The following is a 22,625-nucleotide window of genomic DNA, read 5'->3' on the forward strand; positions in this document are numbered from 1 at the left end:
AAAATTTTGTTATTTTTTATTATGATAAAAAAATTTTTTTGATAAATCTAAATATTTTTTATGTTATAAATAAGCGGACGATCGTGAGCTGAAGGCATTCACACATAATACAGGGGAGCCTCCGATCCCTAAAATTGGTGGGTACTTGCAAGAGGCTGGATTCTTGCAAACTCGATCCCACACTAATCAGTGCGTTGGTGGAAAGTAAGATGCCCGAAACACACACTTTTCACCTTCCATGCGGCGAGTGTACAATCACACTCGATGACGTAGCGTTACAGCTCGATTTGCTGATGGATGGGACAGTAATCACGGGATCAGTGGTGGTTCAGGGGAAAGTGGACCTCTTTGCATGATAATGTTGGGGAAGGTCCCAAACAGGTTCGAAGGTGGTCGGATTTCGATCAACTGGTTGGAGACAAATTTTGATAAACTTCTCGACGATGCAACCGAGGAGGTCATACAACAATATGCCCAAGCATTCATCATTAGATTAATCGGGGGCATTTTAGTGCCCGATAAATCTAGAAATTTGGTGCACGTAAGGTGGCTTCTACATCTAACAGATTTCAGTGACTGCACAAAACTAAGTTGAAGATCTATCATGTTGTCCACGTTATACCAGAAGCTTTGTCAAGTAATGTAACTTGATAAGATGTCGATTGATGGTTACCTGCGGTTGTTGCAGTCTTGAACTTGATGGCGAATACCGTTTCTATGTTCCAGATTAATCGACCCATACATGTTCCCGTTGATGATGAGGTAAACATCATTTATCAATAAATATGTAGTTTGTGCAGCAAATGTTTTTATTTAGTATATGTTTCGATTAATATATTGCTTGTACAAGTGGAACCATGGGCTGAGTTATGTGAGACTGTCTGACGAGTTGAAAGACATCAGGCTGCTTTTAGATCAACGGTCGAAAAATGAGGTTAATTACCTATCCTTTTTGAACCTATATTAATTACGCAATGATTCTTTAAAAAATCCGTACATAATGATATTTACAATTCTACTTTTCAGTTTCAATGGATGTCGTATACCGACCCCGAGATCATATCTTGCATCCCGTCGAAAGTGTTGGCCAATTAGGAGATGTGAGACACGAATATGTCGTTGATAGTGTATGCAATGGTAGAAATGCATGAATCGGATCGGATTTTGCGGTAGTTCAGGTATAGGCAACAAATTCCACCACCACTATGAGACATGAAGGTACTACACAAGGTGGACATTCGAGGAAGAACAACTAGGACTGGGCGGAGAAGTATAAGGAACACATCTAGGCTTGGGATTGTAGGATGAAATCCATACCCACCTGCGAACCATTTTTCTCAACGGACATGCAGCAGCTGATGATTACTTGGCATGGTTCAAAGTCGTCAGCAAGTCGTAACTGCTATTAGTGGCGAGGCAAAAGCAAATTTGGTCGAAGAGGCAACGTCAACTGCCATAGCAGCGCAAGAGGGAACGCGGTCGCACGAAGGGTTTTTCATTGGCTCTAGTAAAAGATGCACCGTTTGTGGCTTCACAATATCCGAGTTAGTTCGCTCCACTTATTCCTATTCAATTCACTAACCCTATATTTTTTTTCACAAGCACCACCGCATTACGGACCATCGCCACACATGGTCAGTTCTTCTGTTTCCGTAAGTACATATTTTGAGGCATCAACATCGCCTCTATACTACAACCCCATGTCGATGTCGATGTTGATGTCGACCCCCATTTCAGGACAGATACTGACGTATGCACTGCCACCAATGATGATACCGATGCAGATGCCCATGCAACAGTCGATGCCAATGTCGATGCCCAGGTCGATGATGACGAACCTTGAATTTAGGGCACCTTATGGTTACACACCTATATTGACCCAAACACCGCCCGCATATGGCTTATCATCGTAACCACCGGACACGGGAGTGGCAGATACATGATGGCAAGCAAGGACGATGCAGCAATCGACCATGAAGAAAGATGATGACACTGTCGTACCCAAAGAAGCGATTGCCCAGATGACAATGCTAGGTACATATTTAGGCGTCGATGATGATGAGAAAGAAATCTACAAGCCCTCACCTCCGGATGCACCTCCGATTAAACCTTCGGTTGTACGCCCAGTTGTACACAGAAATCCTCCACGCGACCGTCGTCCACCGCCTTGTGGCACAAATTCCCCCTAATGACACGATTGAGTGTATTTTTGTTATAAATATTGCAACGTAAATATAAATATGTTATAAATAAATTAAGGTTATTAATTCAAACAATACATTTGTCTTTATTAGTATCTATCATGAGTTATGCATAAGTTAACATTAAATAACAAATAGAACCAAAGGGAATACACGAAGCACGCTATTGAATATAAAATTTGGTAAAAAGTAATGTTATCGACGCTGAAGCCCCAACGTATCCCTGTACAGAGAACATGTCTTTGTATGCCCTGGGTTTCTACAATACCCGCATAATTTCTATTGACCGTCTCTCTCCCAAATATCCATATTGTTCTTTATCCAGGTGGAATTCAGATGACCTTTCGTGATGCGACACAGATCCTTGTTTGGCACCAACTCGAACGGCGCACTAGACACTGGCGGCCACATAATCTCATTTGGGATGGGTAGGAATTCAAGACTCCACACACTATGAATGCGTTCTAGTTGGTAGATGTCGTTGATGTAAGGTGCGTACTCAATCCGTACGTTCCCACATACGGCAACTGCATGTGTGCATGGGAACCGAAGTGCTAGGAATTTCCCACAATCGCAAATCCCTTACGTTAGGTTCACACGATAGGATGCACTTGACATTTCTTGGTCGGGCCTAGCATGCTCCATTGCCATAGATACTTATACTAACCATCCCACACGATACTTGACACCATTATAATAGATAGTTATACAAACCGTCTCACCCGTGATGCAACTTCTCCATAACCTTCTGTTTTGCAACCTATACTTTGTGGTACATTGAAGTGCATTGGTACTGGCTACGTATGTCCGCAATCAGCACCAATATTTGAATCCAGGTTTATTTATATTTCATTTACCTAGCCAATGAATGTTTATATGAATATTTGGATAATTTCTTGTGCTTTATTTCTATATTGCATGATTCAGTTATAAAACTGATTAATTAAGTAGATTAATTAACAGAAGAATAGGGGTTGATCATAGAATTAGCTGGCTTAAATTATGTGTGCCTAAACCCTAGGATTAACGACCCTAGGAAGTAATGTAGGTTAAACGAGGTCACGAGATAAGTTTATTAAGTAAATCATAATTTATCCCTGTGGAGAAAGTGAGGTCGGGAGATAAGTTAGTACCTATCGATTAGTTAATTAGTAGAGGTCCGGAGGTAATACTAGTTAATTAATAACTAATTTCCTAAAAAGAACCTGAGTTCTGAAGTTAAGATTTCTGCCTGTTAATTAAGATTTCTTAATCAATCATAGGCTAGAGGTTCGCATCGCTGACACTAGGAATAGAAAATTACATTAGGTTATTTTAGGTTAATTAATTTAAATAATACTTTAATTAGGATTCACACTACTAATTCGTGACTCAATTAGATTAGTAATTATTTTCTGTAATAATTTAATAATAAGATTCTTCAATCTACAATCTGTAACGTCCCCAACTCGACCTAGACATTATAGATCAATTGTGAGAGTTACATTAGCCACCGAATGGCCCAGAAAAACATTCAGATTCAATATAATGGTTTTAAGTTGTAACATCTCAAACTTATTTAGAGGAAGATATATATATATATATATTTAATATTCATCACTTTATAAAACTAATGAATATCACTTTGTAGAGAAGAAATTATGTTTGATTTCCAAAAGTCACATTTATAATTTTAATACATTTTAAGAAACGTTAGTTTGTTTAATTATCTTGTTTATTTTGATTTTAGTTCCAAAGTTGTTAGGAAAATCATATTTGCACATTTCTAAATCAATTTAAAAATAAAATCTTATAAACCTTATTCAAATTTGAGTTTGTCATCAAAAGTGTATAATGTCAAATCCCCAATTCACACATCCAAATGAAATATTAAAGTTCATGCCACAGTTCATTTTTAAACAATGTAATAATCAAAAAAGTTTATAAAATTGATTTTAAAAATACTTTTGAGTAAAAATTTGGTGACAGTGTTCTGTATGCCGAGTTCGAGCCCTAACCTCAAGAGTTAGCTAAAAAGATGGGAATAACTAAAGGGTGAGTTATAAAACTCAGTGTGATCTTAACACCCAAGAAATAAGTAAATAAAACAATAATTATCAACAAACAGTTTTGTAATTTACAGTACATATCAGATTATCAATTTCACAGTGATATCAGTAAGTATGCAGTATGCAGTATGCCAAAGTAACAGTAAAATTTTCCTACCCATCCATCCACTACACTCAACAGTAAAAGTTCCTTAGAACTTGTCCAACCCTACACACCATAATAGTAAGAGGAAAAGCTCGTGTGGAAATACCACCAGTAGATAAGCGGATGAATTGCTAGTAGATTTGTAGATGAATTGCCAGTAGATATGCGGATAAACCACCAGTAGCACTTCCTCATTTAACAACCCAAACTCCAATGCACAATATTACAAATTATGGATGACAGTAATGATAATAAAAGCAGTAGTAATAATAATGGATTATCAATGAGGCAGTGACAGCAGTAATTTAATCAAATAATATAGTCCAACACGGATTCACAGATTATCCACATTATACGCATAATAAAACATATCATTGGTTTCAAGACAAATATCTTAACAGGGTCTCAATGGAGCTTACGAAAACTTTAAAACAACTTGGGCATTGTACAGGGACTAAACTGAAACATTTCACAAAAATTAAGGTAGAACTCTAAAAGAGTAGTCACACGGCCGTGTGGCAAGGTCATGTAACTCTCTGAGGCCATGTGGTTAGTAACAAAATCCCCAATGATAGTCACATGGCCGTGTGTCTGGCCGTGTAACTAGCTATGGCTATGTGACATTAAAATACCCTGAAAATATAGTAGCACACAACTGTGTCGAGCACCCGTGTGGGACGCACACCCATGTGGTAGACAGTGTGACCCAAAAATCATACATGATTTGCCATTGATTTTTATGGTTAGGACACATACCTTTCACCACAAGTTCATTTAACACTTCACATGTTTAGATATGATCTGATACCCCTGAATTCAGTCCTTCAAATGATAAATTCACACAAAATATACAAGTTAACAATCGATATTAAGGCTTTCAGCATAAATCCAAAAGAGATCGGTTAAGCCAAATTAAAAAATAACATAATTCAATTGTACAATCGAAATTTGAGATTTAACCATTAAAATAGATCACACTTACCACATTACGATACAAGATAATAATGTTTTCATTGACGGATCTAAACACCAACAAAATTTGAATGAAATGAGGATGATTCAGTAAAGGAAAGGGTTTCGACAGTTCAAGAAATTTAAGGTACAACTAGAAATCAAGGATGGTTAATGAATACAATGGCTACAATGGCGCGACGATCAAGAAAAAGGAAGAGAAAGAAGATAAGAGAAAGAGTGAAGAGGAGAAAGGGTAGAGAGGGCGACGTAAGAAAGATTAAGGAAAAAAAAAGGAAAAGGGTGGTCAACCATGTAACCTTCGAACTATGAATACACGCTTGTGTCTTATCCCGTGTCCTCACCCGTGTAACTCTTTAAGTAGGGTCACACGGCCATATCACACACCCGTGTGTTAGGCCGTGTAACACTAGAAATTACCCCCAACGTCCGTGTGCCAGGCCATGTAACTGACTGACTTGCGCCCCAAAGAACTCATCAGATGACACACAACCATGTCGCCAGGCCTTGTGTCTCACACGGCTGAGTCACACTCCCGTGTCTCAAGTCGTGTGGACCAAAAATGAACCTTGAACAACAAGTTTATCATTTCAAACTTACTTGGACTCTAAGTAATCTATTTACCAGCCAAAAGACCTATACAAAGTGACGGTAAACAAGCCAAAAACATGCCAAATCAACATCCTAAGTGCCTAAACAATGTATCCTCATTGATATCACAAGTATATACAATTATACATAAAAATGAATCATCAAACGCAACTTATCAATTCACAAATTAAACACCTAACCAATTTACCTATAATAAGCACCTCAAACACAACATTCCATTAACACATACTATATATTTGCATTAAGACATCTTACCTCATTCACATGTATCATATATGTTATCAATTTGCACATAAGATCATACGTAGCAATTTACATGTCCAAAAAATTAGTAATAACATACAATCCTATTACATGCCATATAATCCGAAATAAACATTTCAAAAACTGTTGAAATTTATGGATAGTGTGACTTGAGTGTCGATCCGATCGTTTAACCTTTCGAGTATCTATAAGAACAATTATTAACACAAGTAAGCTTAAAAATGCTTAGTAAGTTCGATGAATTTAAAAAATAAATCTAACCGAAGTAAATAAAACAAATCAAATAATAATAAAAACCATGAATGTTTCCTGTCATCCACAATCTCAATCGATAAATCATAAAAGTTCAATTCAATACTCAAATATGTGACAAATCCATCAAAATCACTAAACAAGTTACCTTACCGAGATTTAATTTGATGAATGACTTACAGATAAGAGTACATCGACAATACAACCAAAACACACCAGATGCTCATAAGAGCTAATCCATCTGAAACACACCAAATGCTCATAACACACCATACTAGATTCCACTCTACCCTACGTTCAATCCGATCCAAAAATCAAATTCAATAACATTTCTCAAATAACCTTTCATCATTAATAATTAAATCTATTAATTATACCATTTTATATTATTCAAAAATTCATATAGATGTTAAATTTTAAACGGTACGAACTTACCTGGACTGAATTGTAGTTATTGTAGAAGTTTAGGGACTATTCTATAATTTTTCCTTTTCCACGAGTATCAACCAAGTCTTGATATAAAATATAAAATTCTTCAATTATTAGCTTACATTTCACCTTACAATATACTTTACAATTTATACCCTTTTATTTTTCAAAATTACACAATTACCCCTAACTTTACAACTTTTTAATTCAAATTTTTACCCGAAAATAATCAAATTAGTCATTTTTCTCAGGTAAACAATTCAGAAGAATATACTAGACCGTTAAAATGTCCCTACTAAACATTAAATTCACTATAAAACCTTAAAATTTTGACATTTTCACAATTTAATCCCTAAATCAAATTCTAACAAAAATCACTTCACAAAATCACTAGATAACACAATCAAAGCTTCAAATACATAATTATCATAAAAAAATTTTAAGATTCATCAATGGAAACTTCTAAAATTTTTAGCAGATTCAAAAACGACGGTACAAGCTATTTGGACCTAGTTGCAACGATTTTAAAAACATAAAAAATTAAAAGATACATAATTCAAAAACTTACTCATACAAGAGGGTGAACTAGCCGAACCTCCAAACCTAAGCTTTCATGGTGCTTTCGGCTATGAAGAGAAGAAATGAAGAAGAAATGTCTTTTAATTCCTTTAATTTTTGTTTTGATTTTATAAAATTTTCCATTTTGCCATTAAATCATGTAATATTTAATAATTTTCATCCATAATGAAGTCCAATGTTAATTCTAGGGAATATTTACTACATTGGTCCTTTCTAATTTAATAATCAAGCTATTAAATCACTTAAATGCTATAATTACTATATTTTGCCTCTTTTCAATTTAGTCCTTTTCTTTAATTAGCTATCTAAACTATAAATTTTTTTCCAAATTTAATACGACTTTAATGATTCCGTAAATATTCTAAAAACAATATTTACTAGTCGACACGATGGAAAGATGTGGTCCCGAAATCACTGTTCCGTTACCATTAAAAGTTAGGCTGTTACAATTGGGCCCATTGTTTCACTTGAAATTTAATTTCCAAAAATATCATATTTATTTTAATTTATTTTACTTAATCAAAATTAATTTTCTCAAAAATCATTGACATTTTCCAAATTAATTTTTTAAGAAAATTCTTTAGTCAAATTCTCTAGTTGAACAATTCTCACAATCGCCTAATTTAATTCCACATCAAATAAATCGACTCAATTAAATTATTTCCAAAGTCATAGTATTTTCTTCTGAGTCAAATGCAATTCGATCAAGCTTTTGTTGAGCTAACGGAGGGACCAATCGGACATATACAATTAGACTCGAGTAATTGCAATTATATCCAGAAGCATCATTCCGATAATTAGAAATTAATTTAATCATGAAGTCAGTCCACACGAAGTACCATGATTGAAAACTCCTTATTGTATACTCTTTACAAAAGTAATTCATCCAATTGCTTTGTCCAATGACATCATCATGTGTGTGTTACCCTCAATGATATCTTTGATTCCTTTAAGTTAAACTCGTTCACTCAATAAAATCTCATTTTATCTCATTGTCACCATTGTGTCTTCTTCATGATTAATATAATCACTGTCAGCTAATGACTTTAATAAATTGCTCGTTTGAGAACAATCAACCGATAGCCGCATTCCATATTTATTAATCCACACAATGTCAATGAGAGGATATCTTTAACTCTTTAATCAATCTATAAATTCCATTGTTGCTAGTAAAGTTATGTCATACATAAGTCATGTACCAAACAAACTGGCTATCGGCTCGATCATCTTTAGAGCATAAGCTTGCAGTTATATTAAAGTACATGAGTTATATGTGAATGATCAATGACAAACTCAGGATTTAGGTAAGTCACACCATGAACGTCACAAGTGAATTAGTTTACAAACAGATTTAGAATTAATTCAACTTGGGTCCAGTTCAATGTATCATTCTTCTAATTACTACATCTGTAACACCATTATCCCGTTTCAGTTGCTGGAATAGGATACAAGATTTTACCAGTCAAGTTGGAACAGTTGATAACAATTTATATTCAATAATTAATTCAATTCTATAATCACAAGTAATATTTAATATCAAAGAGACCATTCAGTTCGGGACTTAAATTGAGCTTTCGAAGCTCTAAAAATGCATTACGGACATTTAGGGACCAAGTTGGAACAAATCAGAACATTTAGAGAGAAATTGAAAATTTTCAAGTCAAGGGTCATACGGTTGTGTGTCTAGGCCCTGTGACAGAGCCCAACCCGTGTGGTTCTAACATGGCCGTGGGACTATCCCACACGCCCATGTGCATGGACCGTGTAAGTCTTTGATTTGGATCACACGGTCGTGTTGCAGGTCGTGTGTTAGGCTGTGTGTTAGCCGGTGTAGCAATCGAAGTACTCTCACATGACCGTGTAGTGGGCCGTGTGTCTACTCGTGTGAAAAATGCATCTATACTATTGCACATGCTCTGGGTACATGCCCATGTCCCAGGCCGTGTGTGCCCCAAAATGTCCAATTCCTAGCTCAATTTTCACCCATGTGCTTAAGTACCTAAACACATTCAATCACATAATTGCATAGACCAAAACTAACTTCAATCAAACTCAAACATGTCAATATCTCAACCAATATGTTAACCAAACTGTTATCATTAACATCTCGATACATTTCATCTCATCTCACTTCTAATTTGGAACGCAAGTACATTATAAATATGCATACCATAACAACCATTGCAATACAAACTTTGAGTTATCACATAACCTAGCATTTCATGCATTTAACTATTAGTGCCATTTAGTAACATGTAGATTCTCACAAGTCATTCAAAACACATAATAGCATAACATCTTACTCAAACTAAGTAATTTACATAAGTTATACACATGGTCCTAATACACGCCATATACCAAAACTGAGAACAAAATCTACCAAGGTTCCTAGATAGTGTGATCTTTGACGTCGACCCGATCTTCTTAGTCTTCAAAACGTAATCTACAAAATGAACCAAATACAGGTAAGCTTGAATGAAGCTTAGTAAGTTCATTTTATAATTCAATAAAAATTTCCGATTGAACATAACATCAACCAATATTAACATAGAGATTCCGATTATGTGCAACTTATAACAATCATTACAACCAATTCAGTAGTTCAGTATGCTCAGTGAACTTTGTTCAATTTAGCTTTATTTTAGTATATTTGTAGATTTTACTCGTTTGAGCTCCATTCAGCATAACAGTAGAATTTTCTCATTTGAGCTTCACTCAGTATAACAATAAAATTTAGTCGTTTGAGTTACTTTCAGTGGAACCAGTAGGTATGGCTCGATAGAGCATACTTTCAGTATATAATATAATATTCAATAAGAGTATATTAACAGAGAATATAAATACTATTAGAAGCATAAATAAATGTATGAACTTACCATATTGATTTGTAGAAATTTCCAAAGTATAGAGACTACTCCGTAATTTTCCTTTTCCACGATTATCGGCACGTTCTTGATCTAAACATAATAATTTCATTTCATTAATTAGAATAATAACACAATTTGATCCTTTCATGCAATTAGATCCTTTTTGGAAATTTACCTAATTGTCCCTCAACTTTTCATATTTATTCAATTCAGTCCTTAGGCCCTAATCATGCAAATTACCCATTTTTCCTAAACACTCATGATATTCAAATGTTCTGTAACTTCATATCAGCCCTTATTTGCAATAATTTAACTTCAATTACAAGCAATTTATCATTTAATCAATTTAGTCCCTAACATTAAAAATCATAAAAAAATCACTTTTCAAAGTAATCTAATCTATCAACAAAGCTTCATATTTCATCATAAGCTTTAAGAAATAACCCCATTCATCAATGACAACTTTCATAACATTTAACAGCTTCACAAATTGATCCCCAATTTAGCTCTATTACAAACTCAAAAACATAAAATTAAAGGGCCAAAATTCACTTACCAAATCAAGCTTTCATTTTAAAAACATGAAACCCTAGCTTTTCCTATTCTTGCAGTGAAGAAGATGAGAAGAAAATGAAATTTTCTTCTTTAATTTAGGATTAATTTATTATATATACTATGGCATTTTTGTAAATATTTCAACTTTCTTAATTAAGCTTTAATAAATCATTAATTAAGCCTAATTAAACCAATTAATTAATCATAACCTCATAAAATTCCACTAACTAATTTCCCATGGGTTAAATTGTCCAATTAGCCCTTTTAATTTAACTACTCAACCTTTGCAGTTTTTACAATTTAGTCCTTTTTACTTATTAAACTATCTAAATGTTAAAATTTCCTAACCAAAACTTAATACGAAGTTGTAGTCCTCGTAAATATTAGTTCAATAATATTTAAGAATTATTTCTTCAGAATTATGGTCTCAAAACTACTGTTTGTGACACCACTAAAAATGGTGTTGTTACAACATCTATGTCTCTACCCATGGAGTCAGCTGCTCCAATAGCCAAGACTAGCCATCTCCCTTATTCAAATTGTAGACAGTGTAATAATCCTTCTAAATATTTGAATCAAATTCTCACTTTGATTCTTTTACGGGATTATAGACTCGTTTAGATTATCTACTGAAGTAAGTTGTCTTTCTTGCAATTTAAACATTCTTACTGTGCCACTTATTATTAGCTTGAACTTAGACAATCAATGAGCTAATATTAGCTTGTCACAAATTTTCTTTGTATGCAAAATATGAAAGATAGAAACCAAAAGATATAATAGTGAAATGTAAAATTTACTTTATTAATTTATTCATTGTTCAAATACATAGAAAGCAGTTACATGTTTCCTACAATATGGACACATTTCCCAACAGGTGTGCACTTGTCGAATCTCATTTTCATCAGGAGCTCTTTCAATTTCATCCATGGTTTGTGAATGTGGAGGTATTTTAATCAAATTACCAACAAAAGTTTCACAATTCTTTCTAACTAAACGATGATAATTAAAATCACATGTCAAATATGCATAAACAAATTAGGTGGTACAACCATCCTTTTAAAGAAAAAATGAGATGAAATAATGAAAAACAGTATAGATAGTAGAACCAACCATATATATATATAAAGGAAAAAAATACTTATAACTTGTAATCTAAATCTTACCTCCCCGGCAGCGGTGACAAAACTTGACAGGCACTTTCTAGGTTTACAACCTAAGTGCATGTTATATTCAAGTAACAAAATCTCGAGAGCCCAAGGTCAATCCACCAAAAAGTTTATTAGAACTTACAAGATTACAAGTATTATGCTAGAAAAAATGTTTAACACTTAACTTTGGAATGAGTGTAGAAAATGAAACTAGGTGTAAGAAACACTAGAAATAAAAATCAACGGAAGAAATAAAAAACAACAAATCTTGGAAGAAAATATGCTGAAGTTAGGGGATCCACTCTTGGTTTCATATTTAGATTGAATTGTAGTACTCAATGTTATCACTCAATTAGAATCCACACAAAATGGAAGTTCCAATCGGATAATCTAGCAATTTACGTCCAATAATTAATGATATAAATCCATAAGCAAAGGTGCATATGGTGCATACGGAATTCACCTTAATATTTTCCAAGAGTTTCACCCTTTCACCTCAGCATTGGAAACTTAAAATAACACAACAAAATTAAACAACTCAAAGTTATATGAAAAATACATATTAGATATAAGAACTTGAGATTTTACAAGGATAAAGAAATAAACAAACACTAACAAGAAAATGATCTTGATCTCAACTCCAAGATGCCTTCTATTTTGAAACCAAAGACTATCTATAGAGGTTTGTGCAGAGGAAAATGACAATACAAATGAATTGCTAGTAATAAATTGCTAGGCCCAATTCTTTATCATCTTTTGAAGTCATTTTTCACATGTTAATTGATGACTTCTTTTTTTCCAAGTTAACAACTCCCAATGAGAAAAGTCCAAAAAAGTTTATTGAAGATCTACATATTGTACATTCATTGCAGAAATTTCAGCTCCAAATTCCAAGCATGTTAGTAGTTATGACTCAAACACAAAAATGCATCAAAACTATCCATCAATGTGAAACTTGTAACTTTCTCTTTACTTTTGGATTTTTTCTGATGCAATTTGGCATTAGTTGTAACAGCTCGATTTTCAGTGGTGCCAAAAAAATAGTTTCGGAGCCCTATTTTTCGTAAACTAGGTCCTCAAATATTAAATATAAATATTTACAGATTTGGTAAATTAGCATATTAAAATTTGGCCCATCAATTTGTCTTTTAATTATTTAATTTAGGTACAAGAACTAAATTGTAAAATTCTAATCACTATAGGTTTTTAATTGACCAAAAATTTAAGGACTTAAATTGCAAATAACCAAAGGTCCAAAATGGTAATTAAAGCATTTTGGAATAGATCACTGCACCAAAACGGCTTTTAGTTGCACTTTTAGCGGCGCTTGCACAAAAAACACCGGTAAAAATCGAGCATTAGCGACACTTTATGGAAATCGCCACTAAAGATCGAGCATTAGCAACTTTTTTTGAAAAATGCCGGTAAAAATGGGCATTAGAAAAACGCCGCAAAAAACCAAAGCCCAACGACGTCGTTTTCTTACCTTTCGGGGCTTTAGCGTCGTTTTCAAGGCGTTTTTCAAAAAGCGCCGATAATTATGGGGGATTTAGCGGCGTTTTTGAAAAAGCGCCGCTAATGTTGGGGCCTTTAGCGGCGTTTTTCAAAAAGCGTCGCTAATGCTAGGGGCTTAGCGGCGTTTTTGGAAAAGCGTCACTAAAAACATTTTATCTTAATTGGTTTATTTATATTAAATAAAATTTAATTTATTTCTAATTGAATATTTAAAATCTTCAGAAAAAATAATGACACGTAGAAATAATTTGAAATAAAACACATGGAAAAATTAAAATACTATTATTTAAAATAATTTTAAAGTTTTTGGGTACATGATTCTTGATTGTTTTAATTTATATATTAAAATTTTCTTATATAATCGTAAAAGAGATAGTATTAATTTTAAAATATTGAATTAATTATCACTATAGTTTATGGTTTTTGGTTTAGGGTATATGATTTATTTAAGATTTAAGGCCAGTTTAGGAGTTACTATTTTAAGGTTTAGGGAGTATGGGTTTAGGGATTATGGATTAGGGATTATGGTTTAAGGGTTGAGATTTAAGGTCTAGGGATTAGAGGGTTAGGGGTTAAAAGTTAGGGATTTAGGGTTTAGGGATTCAAGGGTCGAGTTAGGATTTTGGGCGTTTAGATTAATTTTTTTAATTTATATTTTAAATATGTTCTTATATAATTGTAAAAGATATAATAATAAATTTTTTTAGGGTTTTTGGTTTAGGGTATATGATTTATTTAAGATTTAAGGCCGATTTAGGAATTCATATTTTAAGGTTTAGGGAGTATGGGTTTATGGAGTATGGATTAAGGATTATGATTTAAGGGTTGGGATTTAAGGTTTAGGGGTTAGAGGGTTAGAGGTTTAGGGGTTAGACGTGTTAGGGGTTAAAAGTTAGGGATTCAGGGGTCGAGTTAGGGTTTTGGGTTTAGATTAATTATTTTTTTAATTTATATTTTAAATATGTTCTTATATAATTGTAAAAGAGATAATAATAAATTTGTTTAGGGTTTTTAGTTTAGGGTATATGATTAATTTAAGATTTAAGGTCGATTTAGGAGTTCATATTTTAAGGTTTAGGGAGTATGGATTTAGGGATTATGGATTAGGGATTATGGTTTAAGGGTTGGGATTTAATGTTTAAGGGTTAGGGGTTTAGGGGTTAGACGTGAGGGGTTAAGAGTTAGGGATTTAAGGTTTAGGGATTTAGGAGTCGGGTTAAGATTTTAAGTTTAGATTAATTATTTTTTAATTTATATTTTAAATATGTTCTTATATAATTTGGAGAGGACCAAATTAGAAAAAAATACAAAAATAAAAATGAAATAAAAATGATATGGATATATAGGTAACTATTTAATTTGGATAATTCTAACTTAATAATTAATTACAGTCATTTTATCATTTTTTCTTATTAAAATATACAATATTTATTTTGAGAGTACTTGGTTTTTTATTTTATAAAAATCAATTTATAAAAACAAAATAAAAATTTTTAGTATAGAAAAACGGCGTCATTTTGTTCAAAATGAAATATTTTTTTGCGGAGATTTTCAAGCGCCGCAAATATAAATCAATTTATAAAAAACAAAATAAAAAATTTTTAGCATAGTAAAACGGCGTCATTTTGTTCAAAATGAAATAATCAATTTATAAAAAACAAAATAAAAAATTTTTAGCATAGTAAAACAGTGTCATTTGTTCAAAATGAAATAATTTTTTAATAAAAACGCCGCAAAAGATAAGCAATAACGACATTTTTTTATAAAAAACGCAGCAAAAAATAAATCAATTTATAAAAAACAAAATAAAAAAATTTTAGCATAGCAAAATGACGTCATTTTGTTCAAAATGAAATAATTTTTTGTGACGTTTTTCGCAAAAGATAAGTAATAACAGCGTTTATAAAAACACCGCAAAAATAATTTCACTTTTACGTGGTTTTATCCCAAAATTCCCCCTGAAACCCCTAAATTTTCCTCCCTAAAATTGGTATCCTCAAAACACCTAAGTGTTTCTCTCTGCCACCACCGTCTTCATCATCATCTTCCCCTCTCTCCCTCTTTTTGCATACATCTCAGAAGAGCTCATACTTTATCTGTTTCTCATATTTTTTTATCATTATATTTCAAATGAAATATTATTTTTTTCCCTCTTCTTTTTTCGATTCCCCCCATCCCCAGAAATCTCCCTAAATCGATTCCCCAGAAATCTCTTTTCTTTTTTCCCCATTTTATTTTTCCCAAACCATTTCTCCCCTACCCCGATTCCTTTTATTTTCCCCCCAATTTCCCAAAATCGACAGCCCTCTGCATCTCCTCAAAGGGTTGTAGCAGAAGGAGGTCTCGAACTAGCAGGTCAAGTGGTACAGATTCATGGAGACCTTACGGATGATAACTACCAGACATTGGATCAGGCTGTTTGTGTTTTATTTTATTTTTGTTCTAAGATCTATTAAATCTAACTTAATTTTCACGCATTCTGTTGTGCAAGTAGATCATTCTTCTCTTATGTAGAAGCCATTCATTAGTATATTTCAAGGCTGCCAGATTCATTCCAGGTAAAGTTTTCATGAAGCAAATTTTTAGATCTACCCGTAAATAGAGTATATATGTCCACATTTTGTTCATGGTTCACAACTTGCTTAGTATTTCAGTTTGTGGAACAATTGTTGTTACTCCCGTAGAAAAGTTTGGGTGTTTAATGATTTTACAGATGTTATGTATAATGAAGATTTTATAGCCTTCTTGACGGGGTGCACATGTTTATACCTTCGCTTTCACTGTTCTAATCTTGGAGACAGAACGCATTTTTCTCGTTTTTTCTCTCTTGATTTTTGCTTTTATTAGCTGCTGAAGTGAACCATCTTTTGGAATCTGTGGTTGTCTTAGGTACTGGTCCTTTTGAAATTTAGTACAGTGCTTTATTTTGTTACTGCTGAGGTTGTGGCAGGACGAACAGCATGGTTGGGTCGAGGTCTTTCTTGTGTATGTGCTCAAAGCAGAGAGAGTGATGCTTGTCCATCATTTGATTTAACTCCTTCCCAGGTAATGTCTATGATCGGGTTCACCTGTTCATCTCTACGTTGTCATCTATGATGGTCATTTGCCCATTTCATCTGTAATATGTGAATTCCTATCAGCAAAGAAATAGAAATCTGATGATAGGATATCTCATAAAGTTTTCCTGCTACTCTGTATACCATTGATTACTTTAACTAATGAGATTCTCCTGTTGCTTAATGCTATCTTCTGAACCTAATGTTGCTATACCCTAGAGATGTCATTTTGTGACCTTACATAGTGGCCACTTTTCTTGCAACATGATTACTCGTATAGCACTCCAATCATGTATAATATCATTTCATTTTCATTTTCATTTTCATTTTCGATTATCTTTGCAAATATTTTTTGTTGTTATTTTCAGCTGAAAAAGGCTTTTACATTAATCACCCTTGAAGTTACTTTTCTATAGGTAATAATAAATTTTCCTTTTTTTTTGTTTGCTTATTGGGTTTCTTTTAATTCAATCCTTAACTGGTTCATGTTGATTTTTTTTTTGCGTATCTTCTTAGATTTTCTTCTGAATTTTGTTTGATCTAAGCTTATAATGGGGAGATACCCATATTCTATTTAGTCTTAAATTTTTGATTTCACTTCCTATAGAAAAATTAATGCATGTTTTTGTCTTTCAATATAGGAAGCAGGTAAGCATGTGAGTTTAAACTATTTGGTAGATTTTAATCAAATAGATTGAATTGCCAAGATTTATACTTTGCAATATATATATATATATATATAGTTTTTATTTGGTCAATGTTCTAACTGAAATTTATGCCAATGAAAAACTTTTATATCTTTGACCAAGTCAATTTCTTTATTTCTCTTTAGGATTTTAGTGTGCTTAAAAACTTTTTTTTTATGCTATTGAAGCATTGGATCATCTTTGCATGCTACAGGAACAGGCTGCTTTGCTAACTTTCATTGGAAATTTGATCCTGTTTTTGGTGTATACGTGCACTTGAACAGTTGGTTTTTGCTAATTTGTTTTGATCTCTGATAGTTTAAAACTCTTATTTACTTAATGGTGCAAGTCTGAATTTCATTGGAAACTTTAATTTGTTAGACTTCCATCCTTTTATTTTATAAAAATTGAAAATTTAGTCTGGTTTTTGGTGAATATATGAACTTGAATTGTTAATTTGTGCTAATTTGTTGCATTTAAAATGTTATAAAAATTTACAAGTTGGTCCGGTTTTTGGTAAATACATTATACATGAAATTGAACTGTTAATTTTTGCTAATTTTTGCATGTAAATTGTTGAAATGATGATTTTTTATATCTCCTTACATATTAAATATTGAAATGTTCTACTAATGTTACCCAAAATGGGGTTTTGATCTGAGGTTGTTTAAAACTCTCATTTACTTAATGGTCTAATTCTGAATTTCATTGGAAACTTTAATTTGTTAGAATTTAAACTCTTACTTTACAAAAGTTGAAAAATTGGTCCGGTTTTTGGTGAATACTTGCACCTGAACAGTTGATTTTTGCTAATTTGTTGCATATAATTTATTACAAAAATTGTAAATTTATTCGGATTTTGGTAAATACATGAACTTGAACCGTTGATTTGTGTTAATTTGTTGTATATAAATCGGTAAATATTGAAATGTTGATTTTCGTACTAGTAATTTAACAGTAGGGTTTACTAATGTTACCCAAAATGGGTTCTTGATCTGAGGTAGTTTAAAACTCTTATTTTCTTAATGGTCTAATCCTCAATTTTGTCACTATGAAAAGTGCGGGAAGTTGGTCTCTTGTTTTAATTTGTTAGAATTTGATCCTTCTACTTTATTAAAGTTGAAAATTTGGTCTGGTTGTTGATGAATGCATGAACTTGAACTGTTGATTTTTTCTAATTTGTTGCACATAAGTTGTTATAAAAGTTGAAAATTTAGTCTGGTTGTTGGTAAATGCATGAACTTGAACCATTTATTTTTGCTAATTTGTTGCATATAAGTTGTTATAAATATTGAAAAATTAGTCTGATTTTTGGTAAATACATGAACTTGAACCACTGATTTTTGCTAATTTTTTGCATATAAATCGTTATAGAAATTGAAGATTTAGCCCTGTTGCCGGTAAATATATGAACTATGAATAGTTTATTTTTGCTAATTTGTTTCACATAAACTGTTGTAAGATTGATTTTTGTTAATTTCTTGCATATAAATTATTGAAATGTTGATTTTGATAATTCCTTACATATTAAATATTGAAGTGTTGATATTCAAGCTAGTAATTTAACAGTAAGGTTTACTAATGTTATCCAATTGGGCTAACTTATCAGGTTTTGTTCAATAAATGAATTGATCCATTTAATAGTAGAGGACTAATTTGATCATGTCCCTACTATAATACAGGATTGCTTGTAATTGTTATGAATTTTGACATGGTATTGTAATTGTTTTATGGTTAAATTCTGCTATTAATCTTTGTATCATATCTAATTTATGGATTTTGTTTTTGTATTATAATTTGGTCAATTTTAGTTTCTATATTTTTTCAATTTAATCCAACTGCTTCAGTTTGATTATTTTTAGTTTTATATTTTTAGTTTTATTTTAGTTTCTATAATTTAACATATGTTTTTGGAATTCAAAATTTTAAAAGTAGTTAAATTAAATTTGCAATTTATGCATAGTACAGGGATTAATGACATAATTTGAGTTTATTTTTAACATTGAATGATTTCTTTTGTGAATGTGGTTTAAAAAAGAAAAGAAAAGAAAAGACTAGCGATGGAGAACTCAAGTTCCAGCAGTGAATTGCAGAAGCTCATAGAAGCCATAAAAATTTCAGAGGTAATCTTTTATTATTGTTGTTGTTGAAAATTTACTTTCCATTTCATTACATTTCCATCTTTTTTGGATATTCTTTAGCGATTCAAGAAGTTATCTATGGTAATAGTTGAAGGTTTGCAGTTATGAAAATGGTAATGGTTTTTTTGGTTCCTGAGAAATTTGAAATGGAAAAGAAAATTATTGTACATTGCAGGTGGTAGAAGGTCAGAGGGAACTGATTGCCAAATTAGCAGATTTACATTTATCTAAGCAATCTGATGTGAAATCTCTTGGTGAATCCCTAATTGTATCCACTTTATTGTTGTTTTCGTATAATGTTTTTTTCAATTTTTTTGGGTGCATAATTTTGTTTTTCTATTTCTCAAGTATGTAAACTTTTCCCGAAATATTTACTCTAAATATGAGGAATTCTGGGAAGGATTGAAAGATTAGGTTGGTTTATGTGGAGTTCTCTTTTGAATTAGATTTGGTTGTCTCCTTCTGTTGTCATGTTATTGAAAGATTTGAATTCTGGGAAGGATTGAAAGATTTGGTTCTCTCACTTCCTTCCTATTTGCAAATGGGTATATTTTATTTTTCATATTTTAACTCCTTTTTGTAAATATTGAAGGTTTGCGACTTGTATTGCGGCGGCGGAGCTGATGCAGAAAAATATTCTCTAAGTTATTTATTTGTGAAAAGAGAGAAAAATATTCTGGTAAAAGTGGCAGTTTAGCCTTTAACTTTTAAAAAGGTTGAATCTATTCAATGCTTTTCTCTTCTCCTGCCCTTGACAGCACATTCATTTGACAGGATAATTTGGAAACCCTATTGCAAGAGAAGGACATTCAGGCTGATCTAGTCTGTTGCTTGCAGCATTTGCAGGTATTTTGTGTAGTTTAAGTTGTGAACATTGGGTTTTGATTTGTCATGTGAACAAATATGATGAATTTGAAATGCATTTCTATTCTTCTATTTGCAGTTAAGATTTGAAACTGAAGACAAAGCAAAGGAGACTTCTAAGTAATGTGTCATTTTTGTTGAAACCTGGGGGTTATTTTTTCCGTATTACTCCTGAAAAAGTGATTGTCAAAAACTGTTGTTTCTGGATTTGTGTATTTTCCTTTTTTTTCTTGTGGTTACTGCAGCACCTGTTTCTGGGAGGTGATTGTGTAAACATTTTAGTGTGCTTTAGTTATTGTAAGAATATTTTTAACATTGTTAATTTTAATATTATTGTAAGAATATTCTGAATTATAATTGAGTTATCAATTTATATCATATATCTTTCATTGAATTTGAAGCATTATTTAAATTTTCCGTTTTTGGTTGGATTTTATGTTACAAGAAGGATTGTATATGGATGAAAATCGAATGATACAAATTTGCCAAAATTAGTGGCGTTTTTCCATAAATGCTACTAAAGAATCGTACTTTTAGTGGCGTTTGTGATAAAAGTGTCGATAAAGATCATGTTCTTTAGTGGCGTTTGTGGGAGAACCGCCGCTAAAGATCATGTTCTTTTGCGGTGTTCGTGGGTAAAGCGCCGTTAAAGATCATGTTCTTTAGCGGCGTTTGTTGGTAAGCGCCGCTAAAGGTCATGTTCTTTAGCGGCGTTTGTTGGTAAAGCGTCGCTAAAGGCCATGTTCTTTAGCGGCGTTTGTGGGTAAAGTGCCGCTAAAGCTCATGTTCTTTAGCGGCGTTTTTTCACAGAAACACCGCAAAAGTTAGCGACGTTGTCAATAGCGGCATTTTTTACGGCGCTAGTGAAAGCGCCGCTAAAGACCTAAAAAAACGCCGCTAAAAGCCTGTTTTGGTGTAGTTGATGTTAGTGGATGTTAGTGGCTTAAACATTAAAAACTTGATTAGTGAGTTAATTAAGTTTTGTTAATTAATCTTAGTTTAATCATGGTAGAAAACCATTTTCAGTGGAAAGAATGAAAGAATTCTCTTCTTTTCCTACCTTTAAACTATCCATCATAAGAGAAACATGAAGCTTCAAGGTTTCAACTATCAACTACTAATTAGGTATTGTAATTAAGTCATGTTCTTATAATTTTTTATGTTTTTAAGGTCATAGGAGCTTGATTTAGCTAGCACATGTATAAATTTGTAAAACTGTTACAATTTTAAAAGTTTTCATTGTTGATTTCTTGAAGAAATTGGTGTTAAATTGATAGATTTTCACTTAGATGATGAAAAATGACTAAATTATAATGTTTAATTGTTAATTTTGTACAAAAGGACTAAAGTGAATAAATTGTGAATTTGATGTAAAATTTCAGTAACAATAGATAGTTGATAGTCCCTAAGGGATATAATTAAAATCGGTTTTCAAACCGAGGCTCAAAATTGAAATATATGATTATTTCGATTTGGTACTAAATTGAATAAAATGTAAAATTTTAAGGGTATCAAAAAATGAAATTATATAGGTTCATTCATGTCATTGCATACTATTTAAATGTGTGGCATTGATAAATTGTATGGAATAATTGTATAGATCAAGAATTAGATCAAATCAAAGTTAATTGAGGAAAAGCAAAATTATAAATTAGTTCTTAAATATTCAACTTGTTTGGTATTTTGGCCGTAAGTTCTTATGGCATTTATAACTTATATTGTATGTATTTGAATTATATATATATATATATATATATATGTCTTTGATTGTAAATTAAATTAGTTGTGAATTGGTAAAAAGGTGAGAATTGGACTAAATTGAAAAGTGATGATTATATGTATAATACATGGCTGTGTGAACTTAGTAAAGGTTAAAATAAGATAGGCATGACAATAGGGTTTTGTGTGCGCTTGTACGGGGTTGATTACAGATGTTATCGGGGTCCAACATTTGTTGCGGATGCTCATACATGTGACATAGGTTTAGCTCGGACGAGTAACCTGATGTCATTTTAAAGGTTTAGCCCAAACGGGTAACTTGACATGTATATATATTTAGCTTGGACAAGTAATCGAATGTGTCATTTTAAAGGTTTAGTCTAGACGGGTAACCTAACACAAAAATAGATTCATCTCGGATGAACAACTGATATGGTGTAGATACTTGTGTATCCGAGTCCATTTACTAGGGCTCACCGGGCAAAACGGTTTATATGAGATGAGAAATTGAAATGAGATAAAATGAAATGAACTCGATGTTCAAATGAAAGATTATTGAATGATTTTAGTAT

At 32.3% G+C, this 22,625-nt stretch overlaps 1 protein-coding gene across 11 annotated transcripts; it reads left to right on the forward strand.

The window, feature by feature from the left end:
* The first annotated feature begins 15,535 nt into the window (after positions 1–15,535).
* Positions 15,536–20,728, forward strand: LOC105783531 (mRNA cap guanine-N7 methyltransferase 2-like). 11 transcript variants are annotated; one of them, XM_052626441.1, is made up of 7 exons: positions 15,536–16,145; positions 16,538–16,632; positions 17,012–17,059; positions 19,368–19,452; positions 20,063–20,149; positions 20,245–20,316; positions 20,414–20,728. In XM_052626441.1, the coding sequence occupies exons 4-7, from the start codon at positions 19,390–19,392 to the stop codon at positions 20,456–20,458; spliced, it is 267 nt and encodes an 88-aa protein (XP_052482401.1). In that variant the 5' UTR covers positions 15,536–16,145; positions 16,538–16,632; positions 17,012–17,059; positions 19,368–19,389; the 3' UTR covers positions 20,459–20,728. The 11 variants fall into 11 exon arrangements, 7 of the variants coding, with proteins under 7 accessions (XP_052482401.1, XP_052482398.1, XP_052482399.1 ...); XR_008192764.1 differs by lacking the exon at positions 17,012–17,059 and adding an exon at positions 19,646–19,724 and having other exon boundaries at positions 15,538–16,145; positions 16,477–16,632; positions 19,373–19,452; XR_008192765.1 differs by adding an exon at positions 19,646–19,724 and having other exon boundaries at positions 15,539–16,632.
* Positions 20,729–22,625: the final 1,897 nt, after the last annotated feature.

This window comes from Gossypium raimondii, chromosome 13 (genome assembly GCF_025698545.1).
Source record: "Gossypium raimondii isolate GPD5lz chromosome 13, ASM2569854v1, whole genome shotgun sequence".
NCBI classification, from domain to species: domain Eukaryota; kingdom Viridiplantae; phylum Streptophyta; class Magnoliopsida; order Malvales; family Malvaceae; genus Gossypium; species Gossypium raimondii.

Excerpts from the sequence above, each read along its gene's own strand:
- LOC105783531 (XM_052626438.1), top strand. The coding sequence starts at position 19,390 with ATGGAGAACTCAAGTTCCAGCAGTGAATTGCAGAAGCTCATAGAAGCC. Across the intron at positions 20,150-20,244 it reads AAAGAGAGAAAAATATTCTG|GATAATTTGGAAACCCTATT; the intron begins GTAAAAGTGGCA and ends TTCATTTGACAG. Across the intron at positions 20,317-20,413 it reads GTTGCTTGCAGCATTTGCAG|TTAAGATTTGAAACTGAAGA; the intron begins GTATTTTGTGTA and ends TTCTATTTGCAG.